This window comes from Furipterus horrens, unplaced genomic scaffold (genome assembly GCF_987537825.1).
Source record: "Furipterus horrens unplaced genomic scaffold, mFurHor1.1.pri manual_scaffold_11, whole genome shotgun sequence".
Lineage (NCBI taxonomy): Eukaryota > Metazoa > Chordata > Mammalia > Chiroptera > Furipteridae > Furipterus > Furipterus horrens.
The window spans coordinates 59,526,377-59,538,960 of NW_028327181.1; the positions used below are offsets into that span (position 1 = coordinate 59,526,377).

Below are 12,584 nucleotides of genomic sequence, written 5' to 3' on the forward strand. Positions count from 1 at the left end.
GCCTGGGCATCCCCCGTTAAAGCACATCAGCTCTGCAAGGCCTGACCTCTTAAGCTCTCATTGGCGAGGCCCTGGAGGAAGGCTCAGAGCCACTCTGGGCAGGATCTGTGGGGTCAGGGTCAGGAGTGGGGACACAGAGATGTGGCTCCTGTCTTCCACTGGTCATTTGGAAGGGTCAGTGAGTGAAGCGGGTGGGATGTGAGAACCCTTCCCATCCACAGAGAAGTGTACCTACTTTTCTTGCAACAACGGTCCCGTTGGTCTAACTTCTAGTCTCTCTCCTTTCGTAGGGATGGGGAAACAGGACCTATTTTGCTTTCTTCTTAATGACTCCATAAGGGCGATGATCAAAGTGTCAGAAACAACTGGGACGGTGGGACTGTGAAAAACCAGAGACTCCAGGCCCTTTGTGTAATGGGGAAGCTGCTACGGAGTCTGTCCAATTTTTCCAGGGGGGGGCCAGTATGGGCAGACCCTCTGATTTCAAAAAGGAGCCAGAACCACTCCATATTCTTTTTAAATGGGAATTGTCTACATTTTAAAAAGTTGTCAATGAATCGAGAGCAGTGAGCCAGATCGAGTCACTGCCCCACCAGCTTGCGACCTATAACAGCGGCAAAGGTTCAACCCTCCAGGGACAGATGGCATCCCACCTCCCAACATGGAAGCCCTACTGCTCTGCTCTGCCTCCCTCTCCCAGCCTCTGCCAGCCTGGCCCCCGGCACACGACACACACTCCCAGCTGCTCCTAAGGCTGTAGGAAGTTCACGTTACCATGTCCAGGCGGACATGGCAGAACGGGCAAGCCCAGAGCCTGCTGGGGAAGCACTGGGGTGAGAGGGGGTGGGAAGGAGAGGGCAGCTGGGTGCTCTGGGGAGCTTTGGAAATGCTAATTCCCAGGAACAGAGAAGGAAGGCGGCATAGCAACAGCTGGCTCTGGGCAGTGAGCACTCCGGTCTGAAAATAAAACATTTTACAGTCCACAACTGTGGCTCATTAAGAATGAATGGATCTGCTGGTATAAATAGCAGGCTGCGTTAAGAAGTCAGGAAACAGCATATGCGTTTGATGGAAAAACGGCTGCCACGGAACTGCTTATTAGCTCAGTCGGCTGTGCTAAATAGACAGAGGTCTTGGGTTTAAAGCTTTCATGGCCCATGTGGCTTTCTCTGTCTTAGACCATAGAATGTATCTCTGTCTCTCGAGCCCTGGTTATAATATGGGGGTATAACTATGGGTACACACGAACAAGCCATAGTGAGTTTCTCAACTCACTGTTATCTAGGTTCTGCTTGAATGCTCCCAGTGACAGGAAGGTCACTACTCTTCCAGATATAAAACACCCAATTCTGTGGTTCAATGGCTATTGAGCAAGAGACACAAATTCCTCCTGCTCTGTCCCAGCTCTGCTTTGGGGGAAAGCAGCCCTAACTGGCCATGCCATCTAGTACATCTGATGGGATGCAGGCTGGATGCAAAAAGAGGCAGCATAAGCAGAAATGGGCCAGGCCAACCCCTTCCCTGCTGAGTGCGGCCCTGCGAGTAGGGGCAGGTGCTGAGACTGAAGGACATGCAGAGATTACAAGCTGCTGAGCAGGCAGAGATTGGGGGATGAAGCTGATCCAAGAGTTCCCTAAGAAACAGAAGCTGCTGCTGCCACACTGCTGTCCCCACAGGCCTCACAAGCCTTTGTCCCTGTCCCTGCATCTGGGAGACCTTCCTCCGTTGTCCAGCAGCCATGCCCTGACTTGAGCTGGGCCTTGGTGGCTCTGTTCCGTGCAACCCAAAAGCCTCCCCACCGAGTCCGAAAGAGGTAGTGGTGTGTGTGGCGACTTGGGCAATAGCTTTACTTTGAATAACACACAGAGGGGAGGGGTGTGGGCCGGGATCCAGAAGCCTAGATGCCAGACCCTCTTGGTCGCAGCCTATGTGACCTTGGGCAGACCCCCTACCCCCATCCATCACTAAGTGTCCATTTCACCGGCTGTAGCTGCCCCATGGGCTGCTCTGAGCATCAGATGAGATAATGACCGTGAGTCAGAGCTCTGGCTGAGGCCAGCACAGCACCCAGTGACTCGGCTTCTCCAGGGGCCGGAGGTGGTGGCATGGGAGGGAGGCAAGGTCAGCCGAGGGCCCATCTGGGAAGGACGACCCCTGGTACACATTTGTAGGCTGAGTGGAATGAGTCTGCTCAACCTAAACCACCCCAAAGCTTGTTTTCGTTGGTCTGCAAGCAGAATCACAGTTAGGAATTTTTAAAAAATTGTTTAAAATCTATCAGACCAACCAAGTGATAATGAAACTCCCATTTTTCTTAAAACTACTCAACTGGAACAAATCCAAGACCTGAGTACTTTTCCAGAACCGACCTGGAAGTGAACTAGGAAGCCGGTGCTCTGCTCAGGGGATGACGGAGGCCAGGGTGGGAGGCGTCCTGCGAAGGGTCCTGGGGAGGGACTGTGTGACCTAGGCCTCCATGCAGATGGGGAAGTGAGTTGGCCTCAGGGTTACAGGGAGCTTACAGCACCTGCCTGTGTTCAGCTGGGGGCTTCTGAGGTCTGGGCCGGAGGACAAAGTGCGGAGGACTTCCCAGTTCAGCAGACCAGAGCGCAGTGATGAAGGCTTTAGCGAGGGTCCCTCCCCGTCCCAGCCTCAGGATCCCTGGGAGAGGAGAACATGGCAAAGCCTCACTGACCCAGGGGTCTGTCTCCTAGGAACCCCAGCTCTCCCTCCACTCCCGTCTGAGAAGAGGACAGACATCCCAGAAAGCCCACTGAACTCTGGATGGACTCTCGACTTGGGGCTTCAGTCCTCCCCACCCCCACACCCCAGTTTCCCATCAGGTGCTCAGCTGTAGCTGGGACAGGCGGGACAGACCCACCACGGGCAGACCCGCCACGCTGCCTCCTGGTTACAGCAGTGGGGCTGACGCAAACAAGCAGCCCCATCACAAGTCCTATCTGAGACTAATTTCCACCTGCAGTGACTTTGGTCAGACACATCCGGCTCTCCAGCTTGTAGGAAACCAGGCTCCTTCCTCCAGGACTAGTACCAGCCGCCGCTCACCCCGCTTGCCTACTTCTATTATAATGAAGGGCTGCAGAAGCTAAAGGCTTCATTTCCCGGCATCCCCTTTGATCTTTCTTCCTTTCTTTCTCGTGATGGCTGGAACTGCAGCAGCCATTATGGGACCCTGAGACAGAGCAAGACTTGCAAAGACATCTGTGGTGATGTCACTGAGCTGCTGAACCAATGCTGCAGTTGCCTTCCTCTAAGGGAAAAAAAAAAGTAATCTCTTATTACCCAAAAATGCAAGACTGATATGGTATCCCCCACTCCTACTCTTTAACAAACATCTCTCTATACACAGCTCAAGAGAAGGAATCCAAACCAAAGGAAAGAAGCCTGCAGAAGAGGTGGGCCCAACTCCAGAGGGATTAAGACCCAAGAGCCCACAGTACCGGCTTCACCATTTCCCCCTTTATACTTCACAGGGGAGCAAAGAGACCTGGGAGTGTGCAAAAGCTGACTTGATTTACTGCTGCCGTAAACCTGGAGCCATGATCTGCCAGGAGAAAGTAGCATGGAGCCCACACTCCATCAGGATGGGTTGGCTGGGAGGGTGGAGACCTCTCCCCAGGGGATGCCAGGTCAGGCCCAGGGCCAGTCCCCAGGAGACTGGGTTATGCTGTGCCCTACCTTTGTTGTGAGCAAGCTTGTGGGGGGCTCACCAAAGGGGCCCGCAGGCCAACCGTTGGCCCAGATCAACACCGGTGTCCAGAGGAGGGAGCAGCAAATTCAGGTAGTCAGCCCACCTGTCCCGTAGGCGCCAGAGTGTCACTAGCTTTCTTTGAGATAACACAGAGGAAAAAAAAATACGGCTAATCTTTCTCTAATATGTTCATCGTGTTATTTTTAACATTTAGAAATTTAATCTATCTGCAATGTGTTTCTGGATGCACGTGGAGTAGGATGGGAATCTAATTAGGCCAGCTCCCGTTGTTATGCAAAACCTGTTCTTTCCCCTTGAATTGAAAAGCTACCAATATTCAGCTTCCATACATTCTTAGGTCTAATATTTCTGTATTCTGTTCCACTTATTTATTTATCCTGGTGTCAATACCCTACTGTTTCTATTGATTAAAATAACTTTATAGTATACTCTAACATTTGGCCAGGCAACTCCTCCCACTACCCTTGCTATTAAAAAGTTTTTTTGTTTTTTTTTTTTGTTAAACTATTCTTTTAACTTTCTTATGAAAAAAATTTTTAAATTGAAATATAATTCACTTACCACAAAATTGACCGTTTGAAAGTACACAATTGAGCCCTGGCGGGTGTGGCTCAGTGGATTGAGCGCCAACCTGCAAAACCTAAAGGTCACAGGTTCAAATCCCAGTCAGGGCACATGCCTGGGTTGTGGGCCAGGTCCCCAGTTGGGGGTGCGCGCGAGGCAGTTGATTGATGATGTTCCTATCCCTTTCTCCCTGCTTTCCCCTCTCTCTAAAAATAAATAAAACATTTTAAAAAAGGAAGTACACAATTCAGTGGTTTTTTAGCATCTTCATAAAGCCGTGCAACCACCACCACCTAACTCCAGAGCATTTTCCTCTATTTAGAAAGAAACCCTGTGCCCATCAGCAATTCCTCCCCATTTCCCCACATCTTCCCAGACGCTGGCAATCACTAGTCTACTTTCCATCTCTCTGGATTTGCCTTTTCTGGACACTCACATGAGTGGACTCGTTCCCTACATGGCCTTTTGTCTCTGGCTTCTTCCACTTAGCATAACGCCTGCAAGGCTCAGCCATGTTGCAGTGCCGGTCAGTACTTCATGCTTTGCAAGGCTGAATATTCCACTGTATTCCACTTTTTGCTTATCCAATGGATAATAAAAACATTTGGATTCACTTCTCCCTAAAAACTCCATTGGGAATCAGAGAGTTGTTACACTTACTAATTTGGAGGCATCAAGATTCCTATCTGCCTCTCTGTTCATGTCTTACCTTTTGTCCTGGGATACAATTGTTGGACCTATAACTAATTCTCTTTTAAAATCTGTTCTTAGGCATTTTATAATTTTTATTGAAATTTTGAATGGGTTTTCTCATTTCTACTTCTAATTAGTCAGTATAGAGTAGAACTATTGATTTTTTGGTGTGTAAACTATTGATTTACTTTGTGTCCTATCACTTCCCAAATTCTCTTATTAATCCTAGTGGATTGGTTTAGTAGACTCTCGCGGGCATTCTTGGCATACCATCACATCATCTGCAAAGAAGAAAAGTTTTTTCTTCTCTTTTCCAATAGCAAGAGATTATTTTCTCTTCCTTTTTTAAATTAAAAGTTCTTATTTATTTACTTTTAGAGAGAGTGGAAGGGAGGGAGGAAGAGAGGGGGAGAAACATCGATGTGTGAGAGAAACATGGGTTGGTTGTCTCTCGCACTCCCCCAACTAGGGACCTGGCCTGCAACCCAGCCATGTCCCTGACCGGGAATCGAACTGGCGACCTCTCAATTGGCAGGCCAGCACTCAAACCACTGAGCCACACCAGCCAGGGCTATTTTATTTTCCTGCCTTATTACATTAGGTAAATACAATAAAATACTGTTGAATGATGGGGATCATGGGGTATGTTTGGTTTGCATTTTGATAGAACATGGCTTTAGTGCTCTACCACTTTATATGCTAATTGGTGTTAGTAATTTTATCATTTTTAAGTAATTTTCTTTTATTCTTATATTACTTGAACTTTTATTTGGCAGATGTTTTTAACCTTGGAGAGGAAGACATTTCAAAGCAAGACAGAAAACCTAGAAACCACAAGGCAAAAGAAAGACATGTGACCTCACAAAAATTAAGAAAAAAAGTTTTTGAATGATAAAATTGATTTTTGAATAGCAAAATACTATACAAAATGTAAAATCAAGGAGGAAAATATTTGCAACCCATTTAGTATCTCTAACATATCAAAAAGAGAAAATAATTTAATAAAAAATGATCAATGGATCTAAACTGGTAATTTTTAAAAGAAGACCTAAAATAATGAATAAATAATAAAGATATGAAGACCTAAATAATGAACAAATAATAAAGATGTACAAATTAAAATGACAAAATATCAATTTCTATGTAGTATACTTGCCAAAATGATAAGTACCAATACTATTCATGGCAGGCAAGGATGCAGGAATAAATGAGTCTAAAAGCCTGGGACATATTTGGAATATAGTTTGGCAATGTCTATTGAAATTTAAAACACGCAACCCCATTTTTGGAAATGTAGCCCATGGAAATAAAAGCATCATATACATAGATGGGTGTTTCAGTATTGCTTGCAGTATGAAAAGCCAGAAACAATTTGAATGTCCAGCAATAGGTGAATAATTAAATAACAGTACAGGATATAATGGGATTTTGTTCAGCCACTAAAAATAATAAAGTAAAATCTGTATCTATTGATATGAAGGGATGCCCATGATATTCTTTTAAGTGGAAAAAGCAACATGTAGAGTTATGGGTAAAAGCCGATTTCTGTTACTAAAACATAAGCAAAAATAAAACAAACAGAAAACCCAATATCAAGTATATGTCTGTAGGGACAGGGAGAAAGGGTTTTGGAGATAATAGCAAGAGAAGGGATTTTAATTTTTCATATACTTTTGAATTAACTTGTTAAAATAAATTATGTATGCTTATGTAATTAAAAATTAACAAAGAAAATTTAAAGGAGGAAGAAAAGGAACCTGCCTCAGAGACATCAATGCATTTGACTTGATGGTTTGTGAACTGAAAAGTTCATGGCTTGTATCTATTGATTACCTTTTCTCCTCCAAAAGGGCAGAGAAAGAAAGCAGGGTGGGCTGGAAGGAGGGGGCAGAAGCTGGGAGTCACAGGTATACCAGCCCAAGGGCTGGGAGAGGGAGAAGGAAAGAGATGGAGGAGCAGCGACTGGGGTGGGGGTGGGAACTAGGGCCGGAGAGAGTGCGCGTGTATCAGGATCAGCTTCCATGCCAGGGAGCAGGGACTTTGGGCCAGAACGGGGATGGTGGCCCTGAGGTCCCTGGAGGCAGCAGCCTGGGATGAGACTCCTCATGAGAGTGGGGTGGTTTTAACATCCTCCAACGGACCCCTGACCTAGAGGAGCCTGCAGGCCCTGACGAAACCCCTCCATAGGTCTTTCAAAGATCCTGGAGCAGGTGGGTGGTTCATTCATTCATCTAGTAAGCATCTGTCCTGTGCCTCTCCCACGCTGCATGCTGAGTAATCAGCCTGTGCAGGAGAGCCTTGGTCTTGCCCATACTCAGCTTTCATGTGGTGGGGTAGACTGCACCCCAGTGCTGGTCACTGTTTCCCCCTGGCCTTAAGCTCAGTTTTGGCTGAATGGAGTAATATGAAGGCTGGGCTTACCAGGCCGGCTTTGACCTGGACCACACACTGCAGCTCTGACCCCAGTCAGCTGCCTGGCACCTGGGCATTACTGATGGTGGGGCCTGTGATAGAGAGAAAAACCGCTTTAAAAGGTGGAAAAACACTGCCCTGGCTGGTGTGGCTCAGGGGATTGAGCACTGGCCTGTGAACCAAAAGGTTGCTGGTTTGATTACCAGTCAGGGCACATGCCTGGGTTGCGGGCCGGGTGCCCAGTTAGGGCCGTGTGAGAAGCAACTGATCGATGTATCAAATTGATGTTTCTGTCTCTCTCTTTCTCCCTCCCTTCCCCTCTCTCTAAAACTAAATAAAATAAAATCTTAAAAACAAAACAAAACAAAACAAATCACCAACCGGTACCCCTGTTAGAAGTGGCCTGGAAAGGACTGGAGACGTCCCGTGCCACACTCCCCATGCTGCTCATTGGGGACTGTCCGCTGCCAGGAACATGACAGTTTCAGAGGGACCAACCTGAGAAGGAATCGGAAGGAGGCAGCAGCCCCTGGAAGCTTGGGTGGGGGCTTCCTAGAGGCAGACATGGCTGAGTCCTTCCAGTGACTGCCACAGACTTGACCTTGAAGCCACGTGAACCAGGATGCCAGAGAAGGGCCGGTATGGGGCTGACCTCGCAGAGGGTCCTGCCCTTGCCTGCACACTCAGGACCAGCTGGAAGGATGGCTTCCGCTGGCCCAGGCCTGAGGTCTCCCGCAGGGGTGTGGCAGCCACCCGAGAGCCTCTGCGAGTGGATGGCTAGTTCTGGGATAGCTGGGGGGCCCAAATTCAATCAGAGTACAGATCCTGGCTTCTGCTCGGGCTCTTCAGAGAGGACGGGCACAGCCACCCAGGATGGGGTTGAGACAAAGGTTGGGAACAGTCAGCTGGTTGGTGGCTCCCTGGAGCCCTTCCTTGCAACCCCCTGACAGTTTGGCTCCTACGGCACGGAACCTCGCTGCCTTCCTGCTGCCTCTCCTGCCACCAGCTCCCCAACCTGCCCCCACCATCCTGCTGCCTTGATGCCCCTGGGAGAGACATGTAGGTGACCTATTGAGCAGAAGGGCCACCTCCTTCTGTTCAGCACTAACGTGGCTCAGCACAGGGCTGTGACATGCCTGACACCATGCCCTGGGAGGCCGGGGGGCTTCCAAGTTGGTGTGCAGAGGGAGACTAAGGTCAGACAAGGGGCCTCCCCATGCCTGGCCTCAGTGCAGACTTGGTTAATAAACGGTGCCCACTCTGAGTGTGTGGATTCTTGGCCTCCTCACCCACGTAATTAAAAGGCCATCTGTGTCTGTGCGGCTGGGGAGGAGACGCACTGTATGTGTGCGTGTGTGCATGTGTGTACCATGCTGATGCTGGAGCAGACAGGGCAGTGAGGCTTCTCGGGGTGGGGCCTCGGGGCCTCTCCTCCTCAGCCCACTCGAAGCAACATTCTAAACCCGACAGGGTCCACCGGCTTGTCTGCACAGCGGAGTCCCTTCCCTCAGTCTGAGGGCCGCTGACTCCCCCTGACAGGGCTGGGGCTGCAGACGGGAGAGAAGGGAAGAGGGAGCCACTTCTCCGCCAAATTCCCCCAGGTTCCCTCCAAGGCCGGCCAGCCCCAGCTGGGCCTGTTCCCCTCTCTCTGCCTTCCCAGTCCCCCCCAACCTGCAGGTGGTCCCTGCAAGTGGCAGTGATGGCAGGAAAGGTGAACTCATAGGAATCAGAAGGGCAAACAGAGTCCAGCAGAATTAGCAAGGACGGCCAGCTGCAGAAAGAGCTGAGTGACAGCGAGGACAAGGTATCTGGAGAACAGACGCCATGCTGTTAATTGCAGGTTATGCTTGGAAGGGCCGACCTACAGGGAATTTTTACCAGCTAAATGATAGCCACTTTTGATAACCTTCACAATTTTAAAATAAACACGCTGTACTTCTGTAAAAGAAAAAACAGCCCAAATGGCATAAAGATAGTCAGCTGCCAGGACAGAATCCAAAGACAGAGACGCTCGAGAGCCCTCCGAAGCAGCTGTGTGTCTATTTTCTTTGGTTGAGAAACCCAAGAAAACCCCCGGCATTGGGATGAGCCCCTCCTCTCTCCAGCCTCATCTCATTTAGGACCCTCAGCCCCTGAGCCCTGCGCCAAAACTCGGGCACTTCAGGGCAGAAGCAGCCAGAGCCCAGAGGGCAGGACCCTGCCTTTTGGTCCCAGCCCTGCCACGTACCAGTAAGTCCTTCCTTTTCTCTGGGCCTCAGGCTCCTCATCTGTAAAATGGGGCTGCTAAACACCAGCTCTGTTTCCTTTTGGAGCCTGCTGTGAGACCAGGAACTTTGAAAATAAAATCATGAACATTAAAGCACCTTGCAAGCTGTGCAGAGACATTTGCCATGCCAGGTACTACTCTATACAATTACCAGTGGGGTGGGGCTCCCCTTCTGAAGGCAGCCACCTGGAAGCCTTCCACATCAGTGCCGCTACCACAAATACCAAGGGTCCCTGGGTACAGGGCCACGCTCCTCACTAGGATCAGGAAAGCCAAGAGTTTCCCTTTATTGAAACACAAGACAAGTGCTAAGAAGAGCTGGCACCGGCCTGCCTTGGAAAGACACACACTCATACTTTGCAGAAAACCTCACCAGACATCACATTTCTGCAAAGACCCACAGTGCTGTTCACAGCATTCCCCCCACCAAATCAGCGCTTGTCTGTGGAATGGCCCCCTCAGGCTGCAAGCAATCCCTGTGCTGACATCCAGCCACCCCCGTGGGTGTAGGTGGGGAGTCGAGGCCACACAGAGGGATGAAACACTGGCATGAGCCACGTGGAGACTGCGGCGGCCACTGGCCCGGGGCCCGTGGCACTGCCGGCTGATGGCCTGTACGTCAGCTGCTGTCTTAACAGAGAGGGCAAAGGGGACTTACCTCTCCCACGGGCCCACGTGTAGACTCGACTCATCTCAGTGCTTCTGGGCTCTTGCTCAGCTGGCTCCACACGCAAAGGTCGTAAGTGGGGGTCATCAGCCCGGCCCGGGGTCTTCAGGGGCAGGATGTACTTGGGGAGCCCTTTGAAGAACCAGGCCCCTGACCTCTTCCAGACCTGAGCAGGGGGAGACACCTGCTTAGAGTGCAGAATGCAGAGCAGCCCCTTTGCATGATGCTCCCACGCAACCCACCCTTCCCTCCTGGTGCCAGGTTGCAAAGCGCTCAGTGGGAAGCGCGTCCCTCCTGCCGGCCCCTTCCCCTTGAGACTGGCGGCTGGAGGAAGAGGCGGGCTGGCCATGCACGCACAGTACTGGAAGCTGTCTGGGCAGCGACTCGGGGTGAGGCAATCTGCAGCAGGCACAGAGAGGGCCTGGATCGCAGAGCCAGCCACAGAGTAGAATTCAGAGTGGCAACGGAGACAAGGTCCCTGAACTCAACGCCTGCTTCAAACAACATCCTGTGCTCCCTGATCTCTTCTCTGGGAAAGGAGAGAAATACACTGTGGTCTCTAGTAAGAGCAGGACTGTGTGAAGGAACAACGTGACCTCTTCAGGGGAGAGGAAGCCTTGGCAGTTTGAAGCCTGGATCTGTCACCTAGCAGCTGAAGGCTGTGGACACACCTGCAGGGATGTAGGAACAGTATCCGTCTCACAAGGCGGCTACGAGGATCAGACTCGCCAATGAATGCCGGCCCATGGCCCAGTGCGGGCCACAGGGCAGCCCCTCGACAGATGGGGTGCTCATGACTGTCGCTATCCCCCTCCTCCTCTCATCGGACAGACGAGGACACCTTCACAGCCAGTGGACCAAGTCCGCTGCTCAGAAGGGGGAAGGTAAACTCAGAAGGTCAGCGTCTGCCCTGACTTTCCCTGGGACAGTGTGTCCCACTCCCCGAACTCCCTCTGCGCCTCGTTATTTCTGTGGGCTGTTAACAGGGGCTACTCAAAAACAAACGAAAAAGGAACAAAATGTCCCTGATGATATACACTGGGAAGCACTAGGTTAAACCAAGCACTGTTTCTGTAAGAATTCTCAGAGCCTTTAAGATGCCAGCGTGCCCAGGGTTCTCCAACAGGGCGAAAGAACATACAGTGCTTCCCACTTGGAACTGACCAGCAAGTTTTCCTAGAGGAACTCACCCCTCGTCGCGGGTCTACGTGAACTCGGCACATAGCTGTGCGGCACTGGCTATTCACTCGTTGAGTGATGTGCATGTACTTCTCCACGTGGCCAGCGGTCACCTCTTTATATTTCAGAGTGTGAGGCACAGGAGCAGAGGCCAAGCCCTGTCCCTGGTCTGAGCCACTCATCCCTCCCTCCCACTACCCTCTGCAGAAGGGCCGCCTGGTGGGATGAAGCTTCATGGAACCCCCTCCAGAACACCCTGTCGGACCCCCTCACAACCCTCCTGCAATACATAACTATTTGTTTGAATTAGTAACACACACACACGATCCAAAATTCACAAAGTACACAGCTAAAGCCTCTTCCCCTAGAGGCATCTGGTGTAATAGTCTTTGAGGAAGTTCCATTATTAGTCCCACCATCCAGATGGAAAAACTGAGGCTCTGACATGTTAAGCAACTTGAGCAAGGCCAGCCTGCCTCTCCACACCAGAGGTCATAGAGCCTCATCCCAAACGTTTATGATACGAAAAGATGCTCCCTGAATTGTGGCTGAGTGGCGAATAAATCTTCAGTGGGTTCTCCTCGTGGACACTAAGCGCCCTGCAGACTGGTCGTCTACAGGGGAAGGAAGTGCCATACAGGGAGAGAAAACTAACATAAGTGGTAGCTGCCAAGACCACCCTGTCCCTAAGAGCTGTTTTGCGGCTCCTGAGCACAGGTGCCCCAGCCAGAGGTGATGGGGTTCACTTCACCTCCCTCTGCGGGGCAAAGGCTTGCTCACCCACCAGTGCTGGCACACCAGCCTCCTGCCCCCCAACGTAGGCTGGGCCTCCTGGGGGCAGGGTGGGGGCCACATGAAGCGAGCCCTGGAGAGCCACTTGTGCATGTTGGAGCCAGGGTGGCTTAGGATCCGCACCACACTGCCCCCACCACCCCTGTCATGGAAACTGCTTTGTCTTTTTTTTTTCCCCTGAGATGAGAAATACATACATAGATTATAAAATCAGGACACTAACAAAAAATTAAAATGAAGAAACTATAGGTCACTCATAACATTACCACACAGAAGGA

The 12,584-nt window shown here is 50.4% G+C and overlaps 1 protein-coding gene across 1 annotated transcript in view; it reads right to left on the reverse strand.

Moving 5' to 3' along the window:
* RPH3AL (rabphilin 3A like (without C2 domains)) overlaps window positions 1-12,584 on the reverse strand; it is a 117,784-nt gene that overhangs the window by 19,333 nt on the left and 85,867 nt on the right. The window contains exon 6 of the mRNA XM_090292952.1: window positions 10,327-10,501. Within this exon, the coding sequence (XP_090149078.1) occupies window positions 10,327-10,501 (175 nt within the window). The remainder of the gene's footprint in view (window positions 1-10,326; window positions 10,502-12,584) is intronic.